Source organism: Rhamphochromis longiceps, linkage group LG16, assembly GCF_057381845.1.
Source record: "Rhamphochromis longiceps isolate RC_006_pf linkage group LG16, R_longiceps_female_GT1.1, whole genome shotgun sequence".
Classification (NCBI taxonomy): Eukaryota; Metazoa; Chordata; class Actinopteri; order Cichliformes; family Cichlidae; genus Rhamphochromis; species Rhamphochromis longiceps.
This window is the reverse complement of record NC_140572.1, coordinates 24796207-24818480: the sequence shown is the minus strand read 5'-3', so window position 1 is coordinate 24818480 and position 22274 is coordinate 24796207. Positions and strand designations below refer to the sequence as shown.

Genomic DNA, 22274 nt, shown 5'->3' with positions numbered 1-22274 from the left:
CATTTTGTCTAATTTTAAGTTTGAAAAATCCATTATTAGTATCTTAAAAAAGAAGTTTAGATACAATGCATTCCTTTATTCTTTCTTTAATGTGCTACATGCACAAACCCAATAATCTAAGTGTGACCTAACTGGACCTGCAAATGTAACTTCTTGGCTCTATCAGCCTGTCCTCAGGTGCTGAAGAATTCATTTTCAGGAAAAAGGTGCCTGTGGTTTTTAAGGAGGCAACCTTCTTCCAGTCGCTGCCGTCATGCTGATACCTTTTCACCCCACGTGTACTTTTAGAGAGTTCGCGTGGCGTGACCCAGAGCTAACAGAGGTGATTCACATGCTGCAGCACCACTTCCCATCAGTGCAGGCCAATGCAGCTGCCTACCTGCAACACCTGTGCTTTGGTGATAATCGAGTCAAGAATGAGGTAGGTGTTCTACCACTAATCCCTTACACTCTTATTACAGTGAGTTATTTCAACTTCTTATGTTATTCAAATTTTTTTGTTAGTTTATTGGGCCAGATTTTGGAGATGTGCATATACTTTACCAAAAACTCTTAATATCTGGCAGATGAGAAGAGCAAAGCCAGCGACAGTCAAAGTGAAAACTGGCTTTTTAACTACAATTTTGTGGTATGACTATAGCAGTAACTTTGAGCTCTGAGTTAGCCTGTATAAATCATCCATCCATCCATCTGCTCTATGACAACTGAGATTGGTTGGAAACTATCCCAGTTGTCCTAAGGGGAGCGGCAGGGAACACCCTGGACAGGTTGCCAATCTGTTGCTGAGCTAACACGCGCAAACACACAGCTATCCGTGCTTATAATAACACTTAAGATCAATTTGGAATCACCAGTTAATGAAACCCCACTAACTGCATGTCTTTGGACTGTGGGAGGAACCTGCAATACCTGAAGAGAACTCACACAGACGAAAGGATATACACAAATCAGCCATTTTATTACTGGTGCAATGACTACACCTAGTTATTCCATGAATATTGAATGTTGTCTCTATGTCTGAAAAACTGCGAAATACAACTGCTGTAGTTTTTGTACAATCATCTCCTTCAGCTGTGATCTATCTTATATGTCACACTTTACTACTTTACTAGAAGGTAAAACCTATCAGCGTGGGTTATCTCATACGAGCTTGTGGATTATAGAGAGGTATTTTTTTAATGCGTGTTCCAAGAGGTTCACAATTACTTTTCTGAGCTATTGTCCGCTTAACAAGCAGAACTGATGACTGGAGCTGTGAAAATGGAATTTAGGTCTGGAAGTGTGAGGCAGTCAGACAGTCAGGTGGTCACTTTGACACAGACAAAAGAAATTATTTGTAACTAGGAGATGTATTATTTGGTCAGTTCAACTCGTCGAGCTGAAAAAGTTTAGAGCTACCAAAGAGTCACAAGAATGTGCACATAGTCACAATCACACTGCTCATGCACATCAGAAGCAAGTATATTTAAAGAAAAAACATCCACAGCTTACAGCAACAGTTAGAAAAATAAATAAATCCAAAGAGGCATCTGCTCTGGATTTGTCCTTTCAGACATTAGCATAATGGTGATTTTGACATATAAAGACTAAGATAAGTTATGAAGACGGTATTTTTTAGATACTGTTTTTCTTGGATGCCGTATGACAGAAGAACTTGATTCATATTACAAAGCGAAAAGCAGGGAGCTTTTTTTTTTTTCTTTTTTTCAGAGTACACATTGTTCTGTTCTCCAGAAGGAAATGTAAATCCAGTTTTCTTTTAGTCTACCATCTCCTGTGGTTAAGGCTTTTTCCATGGTCATATATTAGCATTTCTTTTCAAAATAATTTGTTTGGTATGAATTAATTCCCTGTGCGTAGATTCTCTTGTCACATGAATAAATGCATGATTTTTGTCCCCGTGTTTTACAGGGAAAGTTTTAAAAAATGTTGTTAGTGGTCAGAATCATTTCACATCTGAAAATCCTGACTCCAGGTGTGTCGACTGGGAGGAATCAAACACCTGGTGGACCTGCTAGACCACAAAGTCCTTGAAGTCCAGAGGAACTCCTGTGGCGCTCTGAGGAACCTCGTGTATGGCAAAACTATGGATGACAACAAGATCGCTGTTAGGAACGCCGGGGGTATCCCAGCACTGCTCCGTCTCCTTAGAAAGACTGTGGATGCGGAAGTGAGGGAGCTTGTGACAGGTTAGTGTGGAGAATGCAGAAACTCTAAGGGGAATTATATGCTTTAAAAAATCTGCCAGGGCATTCATCCACACACTTCTCTGTTAAACTTGAAAAGAATCCAAATTACACTTCATTCACACGCACAAATAGATTCCTCAAAGTTAGTCAGATCTTCACATCTGGGCCATTTCTGATCGGTGAATAATTTCGATTACTTGCTTTTTATTTTTAGCTCGCAGGCTAACTGATTCACTGACAAGTCATTTCAGCACTGGTATTATCCAGCATCAGACACAGCAACTTTACAGAATTTGATAAATGACTTGCTGGGCATTACAGGAGAGATCATTACAGTACAGTTGCAGTGGGGCTGTAACTTATGAATCCTGACATGGTCTCTGAAGAAGCTCGAGGTTGTTTAGTGCTGCGTGTCATGGTTAACTGTGGATTACTGCGCTTAAAGATGCTTTGAATAAGCTATTAAGCAGACGGCTTACCATAGTCTGTTCTGAAATTATGATTGTAGTAATAACTCAGGTGTAGAGGCTTTTCCTTAAGTTGCTGCTACTGCTGTCACTGCTGCTTATGACATATGCAACAAAATAAAACCACATTTCTGTGGGATTCATGCTTTTTCTTTTATTACTTAGGCTGCCGTTTTAGCTCCTTCTCTGTCAGAAAACAAGCGTTCCTGCCAGTGAGCTTGATAATCCTCTCTCTCTCCCTCTCTGCGTTGGCCTGTGTGCGACTCAGCTGCATTTGTGTGTTGTTTGAGGTCTGCAAATAGGGTATAAATCCGTGTTGTTTAGGATCAGGGTGGAGCACTACAAAAATAAGCAAGCCAAGACATTTGGCTCCCAGGTGGCAGAGTCAGCTGTTTGTGCTGGACTCCAAACCCCCGGTCTAACATGCGCTCAGGTTACAATCCAGCAGTCCCCCGAGGGTGAACAATACGAGCCTTTTGTATTGTCTGCGAGAAGATAATCTTCAGCTTCCTTTTCTAGTAGAGCGTTTGTTGACTCTGCTTAAAAAGGAGAAAATAATCATTCTCACATTGGAATCTACAGTCTCTAAATTGTCTTTCTTCACACTTGCATTTCAGATGATGCGCAGGCATTTCCAATTCGTCTCCTTTAGTGCGATCTCTGTTTAGGTTCTTTTCCTTTCCTTTCTTCCACAGAAAGCCTGATGTGGGTAATTGGTAGTGCAGACCCTAGGAACAAGAGTAATTTGAAAAGGTCAGCAGGGTTGCATCACCCTGGTTAATGGTGCGTTCCATCTGAAGTCTGAATATTCAATTGGAACAAATCAGACTTCCAACTCAGAAAGTCAGAGAAGCCCCATCAATTCTGATTTAACTATCCAAGATGGCAACAGTGCAGGTAATCTTCAGTAAAATTGTAAAACTTACAATCTGAAATATTACTATTGTGTATTTGTGACTCACTAAATGAGCCATACGCAAATGTGCTGCAGCTGTGTGTTTTTAAAGTGCAAAAAACCCAACCACTGTGCTGTGTTGCTAGTAATGCACGAATGGCTCCACCTTGCTGAGGAGCAAAACAAATGCTGTTTTTCCTCAGTTTTCCAACTTTACTACTGCAGCGTCACTCCCAGCTCCAACATTCGACTTCAGAGTGAAATGGAAAGCAGCACAATTATAGCTGATGAGAAACGCCCACATAAAGAGCTTTCAGGTGGATGACAAAGACAGCCCACACCATAGCTTAAAGTGGAGAAGACAGACATTATTCACTCACCCACAGCTCCTTATGAGGCAGCTTTTGTGGGATATTTAGAATTTGAATTAGAACACCTTCTTTAGTGTCGTTGCCAGTGGAGTTCGATTATTTGAGCTTCTATTGTCATCTGTGCTTCATTAGAGCTAGCTATAAGAACAGGCCACTCTTGCTTCAGGTCATGGGTCATGCTGGGGGAGACTCACAACCTGATCTCATCCCTTTACCTGCCTCCTCTTCCAACAGCTGTTGTGGTTATTGCTCTGTTCTTAATCACTTCTTCAGATCCAAAGGACAAACACACTGCTCTGTTATTAGCACCAGTAGATGAAACACCTGAAACTGCCATTCATGCACATACACACAGTCGTGCATCATGACTCCAGTGGACTTTACATTAACTTGCTTCACTTTTACTGACTTTCTTTAACCTTAACCTTAAACAATATCTGCTACTAAGCATAACCTGAATCTAAACTTATCTAAACATGTCACTGTGTTGAAATGTAATGATTTATTGTATAAGGACTTCTTCCCCAAAAGGAATAAACGTCCCCATTATATGACAGATTTAGGCCCTTAAAACATGAGTAATACCTGGACAACAAATACACACACACACACACACACACACACACACACACACACACACACACACACACACACACACACACACGCTCTGTTATTGCCCTGTTCTGACGTTTTATCTTGGTTTTACTTCCAAAACTTTGCTCCACACTGATTGCAATCAACATGCCAAACACTGTTTTTGCATATTCTGGACTTTGAAATATTAAATGACTGTTTAAACAAGAGCTTTTTTTTTTTTAATTTAAAAAATAAATGTTTGTAAAAGATTACCTACTTCTAATGTACATACAGAGAAGCTGAATGGCATTAACCCACAAAGCTAGTTTTAGTTGCCAAGTCTTGGTGTGATTTGCTATGTTTGTGTTCTTGGAGAACAAAGAATGAGAAGATTAATAACCTTTTTTTCAAGTGATAAATGATAAAGGTAATTTCATCTGAAAATATATCCATGACTTTCACTGCGTGCGGGGCGCAAAAATGAAAAATGCTCACTAACCTCAAAAGTACAAGCCGAGCTGATTTAGTCGATGCAGCATTAGAGATCAGACAGTACTGAAGCTTTTTTTTTTTAACTCCAAAAATTAAAAGGTTAATAAACTGAGCCGGTTTTTTTTGGATGATCAGCAGCTTTATACTAACTGAACTGAAAGACGACCCAGTTATTGCTTCGCCAGGCAAAGTCGATGACGTGTCGACCTGTAGTTGAAGACACAGAAATGGTCTCCGGGGAGAAGTGACACATTTGGGGAATCAATCAAGATCACTTTCATTCCGCCTGTCGAAAGTGTTTAGCCTCACTTGGAGTGAAAAATGAGTGATTAATGAAAGTCAGCTTTGTTGGGCAGCTAACAAAATATACAGAAGCATTTAAATCACACCAGAGAGTTTTTGGACTGAGTCACAGACATCCTGGTGGGTATTGAAGTCATTTTAATAATTATAACATGAGTTCAGCTGACTAAATTTTCCAAAGTCGTCATCCACACATATTTAGCAAATGCAGCATGACATAGGCTTGCAGGACTGCATTATGACAGAATGTAATCAAGTGCATTGGATTAAGTACTGCTAAAATGTCAGAAAGCTCTTTAATTTCCAAGATCACTGCTTGTAATATTTTCAGATTTTATTTAGGAGTCTCTCTGTCTCTCTCCTTGTGTCTCGTTTAGCCTTTCAGTGTCATGTGTCCAATAAATATGACAATGCTGACTGTTGCGACACACATTTTCTGCAGGATACAGGTGTCTCAGTAGTCAGGATGAGTCTGTTCTTTGTGTATTTCTGTGATAAAAATGGCAGAACTGAAGTTGGTAAAAACACCAAATTTGCACAAGTGGGTGACTTAGATTAACTACATGTAAAATTTGGCAAGTGGCTGCTGATGAGGGGAAGTGGTGCCAGACTTACTCTGAACTCTGCAGGCAACTGTCAGCCATATACACCCAATAATCATTGCAGTTCTGAGTCACTGTGCCAGTGCAATCCCTTGTGGCCATTTAGTTCTTTATCTGTGATCTTTAGACGTTTACTCTGTTTGTGTTAAAAACCCAGAATGCGTTACAGCTGAGCTACTTCAGGGCAAAAGATATGTCCATTTAACTTCCTTAGCTGTTCTAACCACCTTCAGATTATTTATTTATTATTTTGGTGTTTTTTTCTCCATGCGTCTCCCTGTGTCCTCCTGCGCTCTCACAATTTACAACAATGTTTACCTTGGGTCAGCGTTTCAAAGGCAGGCCAAGGCACTGGAGAACAAGCCACTGAGTAGGGAACAAGGTTGACGTCGGTGCCTACAAGCATACATCTGTTCCGTCTGACTGTCAGGTGTAACTTATGGGTATTGCTGCTGGTGTTGCACCACTGACAGGGTTGTCAGTCACACCTCAGTGAATTCTCCTGTTGATTTCTCCCGACATGCTGCCTCCACAGGATCAGTCTAAAATCCAGCTGAGAACATTCTTCCTACAAATTGACATTCAGTGGCTGTTTAGGAACTTGCCAGAGGCAGAAAGAGTGAATTGTGGAGTCAGAAGAAGAAGCAGGGAGGTTGGTCAGTGGACATGAGTGTCTTATCACTGCATTATTGGTCCTATTACAAGGCAGTCTGTGCGTGTCCCGTGAGAAAGGTAAACACAGAACTGAATGTGCTGGTGGAAGGAGCAAAGGTCAGTTAGTGCAGATTTAAACTGAGTCCCACTGAGTCAAGTTGAGCAGAGTCTACTAGTCCGCCTGACACAAAGCACAAAATGCACAAAATGACTCTTACACACACACAGACACACACTGCTGCCAGGCTCCAGTAAGAAGCACGTGCTGCATGTTAACTTTATAAGTTGCGTATCACATGATTTTCAGTGCCTCCCTGTTATTTTAGCATAATAAAAGGAAAGTAATGAAAGTTCACTAAAGGACTTTAATGGGTTTGAAAGCACTTTGATTTAGTGTTAATAAGGCTAATGGTAAGAGAAATTGTTGATTAAATGACTGGCAGTGGCAGAGACCTTGCCGTCTTGGCAGGCATATATCTGTCTGTAAAGCTTCTTGCCAGCAGTCTGCCTCAATCGGGCTCTTGGGCCATATTACAGAGTATTATCGTCTCCATTGCTTCAATCAGAGCAGGACGGAGAGGCAGCTTACTGAAAGAAGATAAACAGTGAGGTTGAGAGAAAAGTAGCCAGGAAGACCTGTCATTATTTGTTTTACCTCTCCCAGTAGTGTGTCCATGTATATTACGGAGTTCCATGTAATAGCTTCATTGGTCTGTTGATCATGTGATGTGTTCTGAATGCACAGACTGAGGTGAGCAAGTGGTAGAGCAACAACAGCAAATGGATTCATTAACATGAAGCATTAAGCACTCACACATGAACCACTAACACACATGCACACTGTACTTGAAGCATTGTTTTGGCTGCATTTTGAACATTACACATGTATTCAGCCCTGAGTGTTTACTGTAGAATTCAGCTTGTGTAACATTTGTCTCCTGCAGGGCTACCAATGCCCTACAGCAGTCGGGCTGTGTCTTAGTGTAAGCCTAGCAGCAAGAGTCACCTAATTAGAAGAACATGTTGCATGCCGGCTAATCCATGACAGATGCAGTATCAGAAGCTGCCACGACTGTGCGTGATTATCAGTGGTTACCAAAAGTATGTTTGAATTGAGTGAAATGATGGCATAATTTCTAAAGACTTCTACATTATTTATATTTCAATTGAAATGACTGAGCTGATGCCATATGGATCCCCACCCCATCCTTCTTACTATATTTTTCATTTCAAACTAATAATCTTTGCCGCAAGGATAGTCTGCAGAGATGAAAGTTGACTTGAATATCTGATGCCTTGTTGACTTGAATATCTGATGCCTTGATGTTCGAGCCGTGGTATAGTCATATCTTTACTCAGGTTCTCGGTTTGCATGTTGTCGGACACGTCCGCACACACTGAACTAAAAGCCCCCCTCTAGGTTAACCTAAGTGCACATGACAGCTCAGCTGACTTAACAGAAGGTTTGCACGCCTGCTTCTCAATGCTTGTGTTTGCATGTGGCTATGTCCTCAGGGGTGCTGTGGAACCTGTCGTCGTGTGACGCCGTCAAGATGACAATCATCCGGGACGCCTTAACAACTCTGACTAACACTGTGATCATCCCTCACTCTGGATGGAGCAGCTCCACCTTCGATGACGAGCACAAGCTGAAGTTTCACTCCTCTCTGGTGCTGAGGAACACCACAGGCTGCCTGAGGTAAACCACCTGATGATCACACTTGGCACTAGCTCCCCACTGTGGACATCTGATGCTATTGCATGTAATGACTGATGAGCTCATAGCGTGCGTTTGAAGAAAATATGATAATAAAGTGACCCGCCTCAAATCTAAAAATAAAAAATTTGTAGATATGCTCGTAAATCACTTTTTATTTAGCGAACATTATCAGGATGATGTGCATTTTTTCATAAATATGGGTTCACTGGTTTCACCATACTTAAGCTATTGTGCAGAGGTCTGGGGCAATAACTATAAAACCACATTACATTCACTTTTTACTCTTCAAAAGAAAGCAATTCGAATCATCCACAATGCAGGTTATAGGGAACATACAAACTCACTATTTTTGCAGTCTGAAATATTGAAAATTGACGATATAGTGAAATTCCAAACAGCACAAATTCTATTCAAAGCAAAAAATAAAGAACTGCCAGGTAATATTCAGAGTATGTTTTTTTTGAAAGAAGGAAGTTATAATTTAAGGGGTTTTTGTAACTTCAAAACAATGAAGGTACGTACTACAAGAAAAGGCTTTTGTGTTTCTGTTCAAGGAGTGAAACTATGGAACAAACTGAATATGGAATTAAAGCAATGTCCAAACATAAAACTGTTCAAAAAGAGTTATAAAAATATGATCTTCTCGATCTATAAAGAAAAGGAAAATATTTAAATTAAGTGAATGTCTCTATTTAAAAACAAACAAACAAAAAATTCATGATGTGATATTATAGTATATAGTATATCAGAAATCTGTTCACTATTTTTATTACAAATCATATCAGTAAGGAAGCTGACTAAATATTCACTGATAATTTATGGGACAGGGGTGGGATTAAATAAGTGTATACTTCTTCCCACTCCCTTTCAACATGTAAATTAATCAGAATGTTTTTTTGTATGTAATTTGTATAGTATTTTTTTTCTCTCTTATTTCTTTTCTAAATGTACTTGTATATTGTTCACATGTTGAAATAAATTACCAATCAATCAATCAATCAATCAATGATTAAACACGATTTAGTGAAATGGGTACATTTTTCTGTCTTGTTGACGTTTTAAAGCCGTCACCATTTCTTTGAATATCACAGTCAAAACTATTGGAAAACTCACAACCTCTCTCCTGGGGCTTCTTCCTTTGAGAACAGTGCAGTGTGTAGAGCACAGCTTCTAATTGGTGCCAGCTAGTTGAGGTGATTGTTTGTGTAACACTGCACTCAAACATGCATAGGTGTGGTCGTTGGGTCTATACTTACTCAGCAAAGTACTGTAATTTCTTTAGTCAGACCACACACATGCACACCTCTCATACATTATGGATGGTGTATGGGGATTGCAAAGCCCACATCACCCATTCGAGTGGGAGACACACACACACATGTGCACAGCTGTCATTTTGTGTGTTTGCATATGCTCATCTGTTTGTTGAGCAAAGCCCCAAATCAAATGTCGCGTGTGCGTGTGCGTGTGTGTGTGTGTGTGTGTGTGTGTGTGTGTGTGTGTTTTTCAAAGGAACCTGAGTTCAGCTGGTGAGGAGGCCAGGAAACAGATGCGCACTTGTGAGGGCCTGATTGACTCACTGCTCTATGTCATCAAAGCCTGTGTAAACACCTCTGACTTCGACAGCAAGGTACGCACAAAGACACCCATCCACTGATGCACACACACACACACAAATACATTTAGCCAAGAGGGGAACATGCTGCCACATGATAAGAGGGAAGAATCCTACTCATCCTGATTGAATCATTTGTTTCCTTGTGCCTAAATGACCCTCAGCTGCCAGAAGCAACTGTTTCATGTGCTTTGTCATCCAAAGCACAACTCATATTTTCGCATTCTGATTGACCGGGCTGCAACAGTGGTTGCTCATATTACTAATGGCCATAGTTAGAACCACATAAGCTTAGGCTTCAGAATGCTTTAAATGTTCTGTTTCACACTATTTTTCAAGTCTTGGATCTCTTTGATGTCATAAAGAGCAGATGTACTTAATGGGAGACAGAGTCCTGGCTGTCTGTACTGTATGTGAGGGAAAGACAGTCAGAGAAAAGTTGGCTATAAGCGAGGGAGGCATGAAAGCAAGAGGAGGCAGAATGACTTGTTTCAGACAGAGGTGGAATTGAGGGGCCGCACCAAGGCCCAGTATAGATGAATAAGGGTTATGATGGGAGTTCAAGAATTAAAGATATAGAGCTGGAATGGCCATTATATATCCTTAACCTTTTTTATACAACTGGGTATTGCAAAAGCTCATTCATCTGTGAATTGTAAAGCCATAAAAAGTCAAGTGGACCATGTCTAATGTGAAGATCACCACTCTGGGAACTCGACCCTTAACCGTGTCAGTCATTCATGCTCATTGTCATTGTGTAAGGCAAACCCATTACAAAACTCAAACAGCGTGAAAATAAGTTTTTGTGCTCTGGTTGACGAATTTTGTCTGCCTTGCGTTCCAAATCTAATTGATATCATTGTATTACTGCAAATAGAAGGTGCATGTCCCACACACTGGCTGCAGATACTGTAGCATGCTGCACAGAGTTGTAGCCTTTGTCATGGTGATTAAAAGAGCATCTACTATAACTACCTGTTCCACTGCCTTTCTTCTTGTACCTGCCAGATTGTGGAGAATTGTATTTGCACCCTAAGGAACCTGTCATATCGTCTGGAGCTGGAGATGACAGCACCCAGACTGATAGAGGGGCAGGAAGTGGATGGCTTACTGGCCAGAGAATCTCCCAGTAAAGAGGTGGATTCCAGCTGTTGGGCCAGAAAGAAAAAGAAGAAGAAAAAAAGCCTTCAGGAAGACACAGTGAGTGTGGGACTGTATCTTTAAAATAGCAAAATATTTCTATTATCATGTATGGTATACTGGAAAATGAGTGAAGACCACACAGAAAAGTTGCAATAATGTCATTATATACCACAGCCTGATAAACACTTATATTCTGATTCAGTGGGACGGTGTGGGGCCCATCCCTGGCTTCTCCAAGTCTCCCAAGGGTGCAGAAATGCTTTGGCATCCTTCGGTGGTTAAGCCTTACTTGACTCTGTTGGCTGAGAGTTCCAATCCTGCAACTCTGGAGGGAGCCGCCGGGTCTCTTCAGAACCTGTCAGCTGGCAACTGGAAGGTAAAGTACCTATATTCACTTTATATACACTCACTGATCACTTAACTTAACAGCTCAGCACGTCTGCATCGATCAAAGCTGTCACCAGTTTAATTCTGGAACTCACACGTGCTAAAACACACATCTTAAAACCAGACATTTTCCTGAGTAGGGTGTGGACCCTTCTCAAGTTTCACTGCTTTCTGTGTGCACAGTTTGCAGCATACATCCGTGCAGCAGTGCGAAAGGAGAAAGGACTGCCCATCCTGGTGGAGCTGCTTCGGATGGATAACGACAGGGTGGTGTGTTCAGTTGCCACTGCTCTGAGAAACATGGCATTGGATGTCAGGAACAAGGAGCTCATAGGTCAGGAGTCACACTGTCACACATTTTACACTATACACCATAATGACTCTGTCTGGATGAATAATATTAAACACAAATATAAAGCCGCCTTATTGTTTTTCCTGTCGGATTCAGCATATTTAACAGTCCAGCCTCTGCTCATGTTGTACCAATTAGGCAGAGGCTATGTTGTTAAAGCATTTAGCTTGGATACATGCCCTTACTCAGAATAAAACACCCACCTAAAGTGTGGATGTTACAAGCACATCATTTTCTGTTATTTAAGGAGGTACATAGATATTATATAGATGATCTTTAGGAAATTAGCTGAATAACGTGACTCTACACGACACTACTTATTAATATTTTAAACATTTTCCATCTAAGCTGGCTCTGTGATTTATACAGTGTGCAAACCGACAAATTGTTTAACAAATTGTTAAACAGTGGGGGGTTTTTGTTAGTTCAGTTTGTTTTTTTTAATTAATGGCAACTACAGAACAAGGGCCTTTTGTGACAATTTTAACTATTGGTTATTATTTTTTTTAATCTCCCTCTAGCCTTTTGTTTTTCATGAAACATTCTCATTTAATGGAAAAAAACCAAGCTTTTATGTGCTCTCTGTGGAGTTAATGAGGAGTTACAGTTCCAACAAAGCAGGGGTGATGCCTGTAGCAGGAAGGGTGGGGTGGGGGTTGGTTCTGATTTAAGGTGCCTTCAGTTTTGTGGTTGTGAGTTTATGCTGCAGGGGTTTTTTTCTTTTTCTTTTGGTTTTCTTACCACCAGGCTGCTGCTGTTTTACAGTAGGATGCACACACGCCAGTGTCCTTGCGTTGATGCAATGTCATTTAGGATAACTTTGTACAACACTGCAGGCTAAGCAAAATGAATATCAGCCCGATTATAGAAGCTCCACGGTGTAGTTTAGGTCACAGTGGAAGACCTTTACATTATGTAACATAGAGGGGGGGAAAAAAACAAACTTGTATGAGTGGTACTCCCCTCCCTTCTCCGTGCATAAGCATCTGCCTACAAACATGCTGTACAGTGTGTCACAGTGTATTTCCTGCACGTCTCACCTCCCCTCCTCGCTCTTAGGGAAGTACGCGATGAGGGACCTGGTCAACCGTCTCCCTGGGGGGAACACCACCCTGCTGTCAGACGAGACCGTGGCAGCCATCTGTTGCACCCTGCACGAGGTCACCAGCAAAAACATGGAGAATGCAAAGGCTCTCGCTGACACGGGCGGCATCGAGAAGCTGGTCAACATAACCAAGGGCAGAGGAGACAGGTGCGCTACAGAAGCTCGTATTTGTCTGAGAGTTTGTTGTTTTTTTTCTCAGTGATACACACCCGACTGTAACTTGTGCACACGGTGAAAACCCCCCACCAGAGTCGTGGATGGGGATAAAAGGCTGTTTTGGGCACTGACCAGCTGGAGTTTTATACAAACACACACACACACCTAAGTAACACTTTGATGCTTGGAGAAGGAGAAGTTTTAGCCACAGGGAAGGTGGCATTGTATGCATTGAGGTTTTATGTCCCTGTGGAATGATGGCACAGCAGCTATTTCTAGCCTGCTATATATTCAGTAATGTTCCAGGGTAAAACACACTGAGGACAAACTCTTTCCTCAAACATCATGTCCTGTAATATTTACAGTGTGTTTTTAAAGGAAGGCTAAAGGCATTCAGGAATACCCTAAAACATTTGGGCTTTTGACTGTTTCTCCAGGTACTCTATGAAGGTGGTTAAAGCAGCTGCTCAGGTGCTGAACACACTGTGGCAGTACAGAGATCTACGTGCCATCTATAAAAAGGTAATGACATTGAGTTTGGTCCTTTCTGGTGTCCGGTTTCATGTCTGTGAAAAATACACGGCATATCAAAAAGAATTATCTGATTTTAAAGTGTTTTAATTCTGAAGCAGTTCACTGGTCATGACTGAAACATGTACAGGTAGAAAGAAGAGAGGGATCTGTGGCTTTCACATGGTTGCTGACAGGTAGTGTAACAATAGCCTGACATGCTTGCAAAAGTATGGGATGAGTTTGAGTATCGTATGTGCTTTAAAAAATATCTATCCTTTTGAAATCAGATAGTTCTTTTTGATACATCCAGCATATTTATCCAGAGGATCAATGTTTTCCTCTCCCCACTACCCCAACAGGATGGATGGAATCAAAACCATTTCCTCACACCAGTGTCCACACTTGAGCGAGACCGGTTCAAGTCCCAGCCCACCCTCCCCACCAGCAACGTTCAGATGTCTCCAGTCAACCACCCTGGTACATTCAGTTCACTCCATTCCGTGCCCAGTCGAAATAGACACTGTCTGTGAGACCGGAAAACCTCTGGAATTTAATGTTACGAAACGTGTTTTCTTTTTTTCCTTGCAGCTGCCAGCGCCACGTCGTCTCCTGCACTGCTGGGCATCAGAGAGCATAGAGACACCATCAGAGATTATCAGAGAGCACAGTCAACTATGCAATTTTCTAATTACCAAGGAGACAACAGTATTCATAAAAAACAGTATACAGGTACACACCTGAAAGCCACTCGGGGTTACACTCCTTAAAAATTTAATTTGGCTCACACTCACCATCTGCACCAGACTGCGTGCTGTTACACACTTGCTGCTATTCGGGGCGTTATCTGTTTTATCTTTCGTAACGCTCCAAGCGGATTCTGTGGCCAGTCTCCTCTCGTTGCCAAGACGGTCCTCTCTTATCATTTCCACCAACCCCTGCCAGCCCCATCACAGTCAGTTGAATTCCGACCGCTTCAGGGCTGTTTTTGTGCTGCAGTTGGTCTGCACAGCACTAAAGTGGACCAACCAGCCAGGAGTGGACACTCCACAGTGGTGCCATTGTTAGCATCACCAGGTCACAGCTTGCAGACAGGGCCAGTGAGTGGGTACCCAGACATACTACAGTCAGACAAGAGCTCTCACCAGCCTACTCTGGTTGGTGAGAACAGGGGGGAGGCCAGAGTAAACAAAATGAGCCTGCAGCCTCAAAAATTCATCTATTACATAGGGAAGTGGAAATTGAGTTTCTGGATTCCACCCGTTGGATAAAGTGCCAGTGGAAATACCCATCCCATGGGCTGTATAAACAACAGAACAGCAGTGGCCAAGTCTATTATTTGGTGTTATTTCTCTCCAGCGTAGCGCGCCACTTCTTGATCCTCTACTATCAAAATACAGACATTTGCCCTTCAGGGATGTGCTGACTTTTTTCACTGATATGAAGTGTTTTGGCATCAAGTTCCACTAATCCATCTAAGGCAACACTCACTTTATTTATTTATTTTTTCCAGGGTCTGGAAAGCCGTCTCCGTATTACTACTCATCACCCACAACAGAGGAGCCCCGAAGAACACAGGTGAATGCAGTAATTCTGCACAAATGTCTGGTTACACTCCACAGCCTCCCCTTCTCATCTTGTCTCGTATGCCTGCTCTGATGTGGCTGTACAGAGGTAGAGGTTGTTTTGCTGTGTATATGCAGAGATTGTTTATTTCTCTGTTTGCCTGTTAGCTTTGTTTATTTGTGCAGACTATTTCTACTGTTATTTTTGTAGTGTTTGGGGTTTTTTTCAGTGTGATAGCGTAGTTTACAGTACATAATATTGCAATGTACACAACAAATGATTAATTAATCAAACTAAAAAATAAAAAAATATGATACTAGCCTTAAGAATTCATATTTATCGTAGTGTTTGGTGATATAAGCTGGCACAAGGCACATGTCTGAGATCCCTCCGCTGCACTGTATAAGCACGACCAACCCTTCTAACCCGCTTGACTAATACAAAGAGACTGACACGTATTCCACCCCGGATGAATGACAATGCTGCGAATGACCCAGCACATCAGCTATTGTTTGAGTGAGATTGAATGTGACTGCTGGGATTGGGATGGTCTGGGTACGTCTCAGGCACTTGTCTCTGTTGGACACATCCATGTGTGCCCATTCAGATAACAGGCACGGAGAGGAGGCAGGAGGGAGGAGATGCTGCACAAAGACAGAGTTCTCTTATGTCCTTCATTGCTTCACATTTCTGGCTAAAGACGGTCATTATTCATTTCAGACATTTATAAATCCCATCCATTTTGTTGGATTTCTAACATTTACCTTGAAGCTGTTTTCGTTGCATTAGTGGCCAGAGACGTGCAGGCGAGAAGATAATTGATTAGCCTATTGTCTGAAAAATCTCCAGCCACACTAACGAGCGTTTGTCCTGAATCTGCTGAGATGTTTGTTTATGCCGTTTCATTTTGTTACCACCATACAGAAGATTGATTTGAGATATTTTTTGTGTTTTGACAGGACGAACAAGAGTTATGTGCTTAAAGGCATAGTTAAGTTTTTTTTATTAAATCTTATTTTCTCTCTTGCTGAGGTTTCTAGAAGAAAGTCTGCCCCTGAGCTGTTGTTTTGACAGTCGCTGTCCGCTTGATTAGGTGCACCTATAAAACTCCTTGTTAACACAAACGGCTAATCAGCCAATCACATGGCAACAACTCAGTGCATTTAGGCTTGTGGGCTTGTAGGTGAGGTCAAGATGAATCCGAATGGGGAAGGAAGGCGACGCAGCTAAGAACAGGAAACAGAGGCTGTAATTTGCACACGCTCACAAAAATTGGACAGCTGCTGGTGGTGTAATGGTGTTGGGGCATATTTTCTTTGTACCCTTTAGATCCCTTAGTACCAAAGGTCAGTGAGTGTATAAACAAATGGGGACAGAGCCTTTACTTTATTTTCAACACTCAAATATACATATTTTTTTGCCTCAAATAAAAGTAAAAACTCTTTAACAACATAGTTTACATAGACATTACAGTAAGTCAAGGAAAAGGATAAGTACACGTACCTACATATGTCTTGCGCTGACATTGTTGCGATCCTCTACTGAGGACATGAATCAGTGTAACACCAGTTTGCAGTTTTGTCTCCGGGCAGCGTCTTCTGATCCACTGTGCTCAACTTTTTGTTTAAATTGTCAGTTTACTCTTTAAAGCTGAGAAGCTAATGTTTAGAGGTGCTTGTAGGTGGATTTCTAATCATCTAGGTGGAGATTTGCAATTAAGATTTTCCCAAAATGTTACCGTGTAGTGTGGTTATATTTATAGTGAGGTGTAAGTGTTCCTGAAAGTATAAGCAGCAGTACAATATGAAGATAAATAAAGTTTGTTCACTGAAATTAAGCTACACGAGAACTATCATTAAAACTTAGAATGAAATCTGAATAATACTTTGAAATAAGTGCTGCACGGCCAAGGCTGCAAACATCAGTGAAAACTGCCTAATTAAGTAAAGGTTAAAGGATTTTTGAAAACATGTGCGCAGAGAAATGACCTCCTGTAAATGTTGCATGTGAAATGATTGGACATTTTAATAATAATTATGCATTACATTTCACAAAGCGTTGGGATGTAATTGGCTAAAGTGGAGCTAATTTAATTTACTTTACATGCTGGCAGGGGAAAGGGGACAGCAAAGGCTTAATTTGCTACCTTTATTTTCTTTTGAGTTTAAGTTTGAATCTTTAACGTAACGACTGTTGTAAAACTCAAGTTTTCAGAACTGACTCTTGATACTTGCCTCTCGTTCCTTGCAGCCTCTGTATTATTCAGATGAGCCGAGCAGGAGAAACTACGATACATACAGAATGTACCTGCAGCACCCACACGGCTACGACGACTCGTATTTGGAGGAGGTCATCACTTACCCTCCCACCTTCAGCTCTCAGCCTCATGGACTGAAATCCACCTGTAACTACGTGGACTATTACGCTACCACACGGACGCCTTCGTTCAGGGCAGAGCAGTACCCCGGCTCTCCAGACTCCTGGGTATAGGTCTGGAGGTGCTACCGTTTCACCATCACTTCGGTTTGTAACTGGGGTGCGTCTTTACCCTGCAGCAGAGGCGAGGAACACACAGGAAATGACAAACTTACTTTTTTTCATGAACTTGGCTTCATACATGTTTGTTTTGTGGATGTGTGTGTATGGAGGAGAGTTCAACTGAGTGATAACAGATGGAAAGATGGGATGTGAGCCAAAGAAGGAAATCAAGGAATGTCTTTTTTTTTTTCTAATTATTTTTTATTTAGATGAGAAAGATGGAATCATGCTGTGAGTCTGTTGAGAGCAGATATTGGGACACTACAGTGAGGAGACATGCGTCCTACTCTGTCTAGATGTTAGGTTAATTTTTCTTTTCGAAACTCTTAGCTGTGATAGCATGGTGAAAGGTGTGAGTCATGTAAACGAAGGTCCGCGGTAAGAGTCGAGACTGGAGGAATATGTATGTGCCGAAGCCAAAATGGATCATGAACTCATATCTGTTTAAAAAATGAATCCAAAAAAAAACATAAAATAAAAAAATAATCAAATGAAAAATAGTTAACTAATGATGTTAGCTTGTACAGAGGGATCAAATTATATCTGTACTTAATGTTGAACCTGTGTAATGCCATGGAGTCTTGTACATTTTTCGTTTTATTGTAAATACAGGAAAAAAAAACATGTTACCTGGTTTACACTCAACAGCACTGGTTGGAAAAAACAAAAAAACTAAAAGAAACTTGTGCCATGTTAGGTCTCTAAAGATATATAAATATACAAAGAAATATGTGGACAAAGATGGCATCATAACACAACAACGACAACGTAATAAAAGGTCAAGTTTTGTTTTTTAAACTGTGTGAGAGAGTTTCTTTGCATCTCCAGTTTACTGACATTTTGTCCACGTGTGCAAAGAGAGTGAATGAATAGATCAAACCCTTTCTGCTCTGGTTGTAATATCCTCTATCCTGCCTGGGAAGCATATTTTATGTATTTGCACAGACATGAGTAGTGAGCCTTAAACCACCTGTGTTTTATAAAAGCCGTGTGGCACCCTGGAGCACAGCAACCAACACTGATCGGTAGCGGACTCTGCGCTTACACCTCGACTGACAAACCGTGCTCTTGGGACGGAGAAAAAAAACCTTGTTTTAAAATGTTTTTCAAATATCGATGCTGAATATGAGCGACGTGTGGTGCAAATGTATTTAAGATGAAAGATTCCAGGATGATTTTCTGTCACGCTACAAACTCTGCAAAATGGTGACGAGGGTCAGGGATGATTTGTGACAGAAGGATAGCAGCAGTTATTCACTGTGTCAGGAAATTAAAATATGCTACTGTGGGCCATGTATCAATGTAAAATATAAGTAAAAACCTGACAATATTAGAGACATGTACTCCTTCCCATCCAATATACGTACACTATTTGAAAAAAATGGATTGGGATAAACTAATCGTCTCTTGTTAACTTGATGTAAATAAAATTTTCCAAGGCACCGAGCCTCAATATGAGATCAGCAAAAATTGTTTTTGAATTGTGACTCAATAATGGGTCAATAATAATTAAAAAAATATGGAGCTGGAATACTGACAGGGTTCAATTTCCTGTGGATCGGGGCCAGTACTACTTAAAAGATGAAATACAGTTGCTCTTTAGGCCTAAAATGATTTGAATAAACACACTGCTGAAAGTTTGGTAAACTTAAAGTTTTTTAAAAGAACACCAACACAGTGTGTTATAATCACCAGACTGAACAGCTTTATATACTTGTAGACAAACTGAGATGTTCAAGTTCATCTATATTCATCTTTTTTTTTTATTTGCATACAAAAGCAATTTAAAATTCTTTAGATCTCATAATTAATGTTGTTTCATGCCCAGAAGGTATTTGATGGGTTGGAGTGGGGTTATCTCTCTTTTTCAGATCATCAAAGAATTTGATTTTTACTCATATTCCTCTTCTCCACCAGCCTCCACTTTCAGAAACCAGCTACACTTCCACATGAGACGGGCCTTTTTCTTGCTTAAGTAGTTGCAACTCTATGGACTGTGCTGCTTATAGTAAAGCTGGCATTAAGGGAATACATACGTTTATACCGACCATTAATTGGCTTCGGCCTACAAAAGACACTTGCATCCAGTTTTCCCGGCGTAGTCCCAGGAGCCTTAGTCTGCTAAACTGCTTTGCCAAAATATTGCGAAATGGACTTAATTTACAAAGCAGTGAGATTATCCCAGCCCCTGATTTCATTTAATTCATTACCCCTCAAAGTAAGTGCACGCAAATTAAAGTACCTAATAATCTGGGTCACATATGACTTCATACACCCAATTTTCCCCTCACTGCAGTTTCTTCTGAAACAAAATTCAGAATGTTAGCGCTTACTGAATTTATCAGGAGGAAGAATAAATACAGGTGAAGTCAATGTGCAATCTGCTTTTAAATGCATGTAAGAGCACAGCTACGAGCCAGGACTGTCTCCCATAACTTTAAGGACTTTTTTTTTTTTAAAGCTGCTAATGTTATATGAGCATTATTGACAGGGATTTCATGGCACAGCCCCTGGAGAACTAATCTGATCTGCTTAAACTCCCCACCCGATCTCAGCCTATAAACAGGTCCAAATATCATTGTGAAGCATTATTTAAAGATCTGAATACAGTTCATATGAACACTTTTCACTCAGTCTTGATCTATATTGATCTATATCTAATTAAGAAGTCAGCTTTTTATAACAATAAATGCAGATCCAGAGTCTGATGTGCTGCAAAAAAAACCCCAACAACCTCATCACACTTTCATATCGATTGATGGAGTAATGCTAAAGCACTATTTTCCCTAAACTCTCTTTTGAATTCCACTCGGAAACTTAATCTCGGGTCTCTCGGGATACTTTATTCCTTTTTAAACTCATTTTGGATCTTCTGACTGGGAGGAACACTTGAAGAACCAGCTTAAGTTTAGAGAACTAGCTATATAGCATACACTGCTTAGGAGGCTAAATAGGTTTAGGACTACATGTTGAACCCATAAGTGACAAGTCACATCATCAGCCAACAAACGAGGCAGATCTTTACATTAGTCTAAAACAATATTTAAGTTTCATACACTGCAGAAATATCCACAAAACTATTAAGTGCAGTAATGAGAGACCTCCCTCAAGATAGCGCCTACATGCTAGCTGCCAGGCAAATTAAATATGAGTTTAGCTAAATGACTTCCTAAACAAAAGGAAAATTGACCTCCAGTCTTTTTTAATACACTTATACATTATTTAAAGAAAGTTTGCTTTATGCAAGAAAGTGTGCTAAGAAATGTGATGCTATATGACAATTATTTTTTAAGAATGAATGCATTGATACTGCAATTTTGCACTACATAGTACATGCATTTTATTCTTAGTATGTTGTATACTTAACTATTGGAACTGATTTTGTTGGTTTTGTACTTCTCGATATGATCTTGTTTTCCTTGTTTCATCTACGGTGAAGGTTCTGATAACTAAAAGGTACAGTAATACTATAACTGCGATGGGGTTCAGCTGGGGTGAGGAAGAATTATGTTTTTCCAGTTGTGCCTGTGAGGGGTTTTTGTTTTGTTTTTTTTGTTTTTTTTGTTCATTTCTTAGTATTTAGACTTTATTTTATGCACCAAAAAACCACTTTGAGCACAAACGAGAAAAAAATACTGTCAAGAAAGGAAGAAAAAGCCAGACCCGACCAAAAGCGCAGCCACCGTTCAAATTAAACTAAAACTAAAGAAGATTCAAGTTAAAATACAATAAACTGCAGCTTGCCAACTGCACAAACAGGAAAAGGAAACTAAGCACATCAGCAGCTTTTCCTTCTTCTGGAGCCTTTTGGCACACAGAATAAAGGTAGGAGTTAAGAAACAAAACAACAGCTATAAATATAACTTACATTAACCAACACAGCAGCAACCTTTGTTATATTTAGATGGTAAAAAATAAAACATGCAGCAGAACTGCAAAAAACAGTCTCCTTGTAATTGGTAAGAATGTGTTAGGGCACCCTTTTCTATGCACAAAATATAAGCAAGAAAATATACTAAAACTGAAAAATAATGAAGTCTCGAACTTTTTCTTTCTTTCTCAGAACAAAAAGCTGGTCCACCTTAAGGCCCACGCGTTTCAAGCAGCTTGGCACTGTGCTGCACATTACCAACATTTCAGTTAAATTAACACAAGCCAGCTGACAGTTAGCCTGCAGCTTGTGCATACCCGGGAAGGCAACAACACACGCATTTTTCAGCATTAATGCCCCCATAGTTCATGCATATGCAAGCTGTGAAGCTTCAAACCTGTATATTCAAGGAAACTGCTGTACAGTCACAGAACTTAGCAAAGTCACAGATTCGAAGAACCTGACATTAAAGGCACAGATCATTCAGGTTATGAATAGACTGATCTGTATTACCTGTAACCTGTGACGTGTATCACAGCAGACATTACAATGGACAACGGCTCAGCTCAAAACACTGTGCAGGTAACTATTTGCTCTAACATGTGTATTTAATATCCAATCAGGTATACTTTCCAGTGTGTTTCTGTCACTTTTCTGCTTGTTGGGATAACACACCTTACCTCTAGTCAGTCTTACCTTCTCCATTAAACATAAAGAAACATTAGTGTGTCAACAATAAACTTTCAAGTCTCATCTCCCCTC

At 40.5% G+C, this 22274-nt stretch overlaps 1 protein-coding gene across 6 annotated transcripts in view; it reads left to right on the top strand.

Annotated features, from left to right (window-relative positions):
* The window catches only part of pkp4 (plakophilin 4), a 100140-nt gene extending 81701 nt beyond the window's left edge, over positions 1–18439 (top strand). For all 6 annotated transcript variants that reach the window (XM_085384962.1, XM_085384964.1, XM_085384963.1 and 3 more), the window contains exons 10-22: positions 289–421; positions 1976–2189; positions 8065–8248; positions 9782–9899; positions 10893–11084; positions 11230–11403; positions 11598–11748; positions 12826–13018; positions 13465–13549; positions 13900–14017; positions 14129–14269; positions 15051–15115; positions 17354–18439. In XM_085384962.1, coding sequence (XP_085241088.1) covers positions 289–421; positions 1976–2189; positions 8065–8248; positions 9782–9899; positions 10893–11084; positions 11230–11403; positions 11598–11748; positions 12826–13018; positions 13465–13549; positions 13900–14017; positions 14129–14269; positions 15051–15115; positions 17354–17593 — 2008 coding nt within the window. In that variant the 3' untranslated portion in view covers positions 17594–18439. The remainder of the gene's footprint in view (positions 1–288; positions 422–1975; positions 2190–8064; positions 8249–9781; positions 9900–10892; positions 11085–11229; positions 11404–11597; positions 11749–12825; positions 13019–13464; positions 13550–13899; positions 14018–14128; positions 14270–15050; positions 15116–17353) is intronic.
* Positions 18440–22274: the final 3835 nt, after the last annotated feature.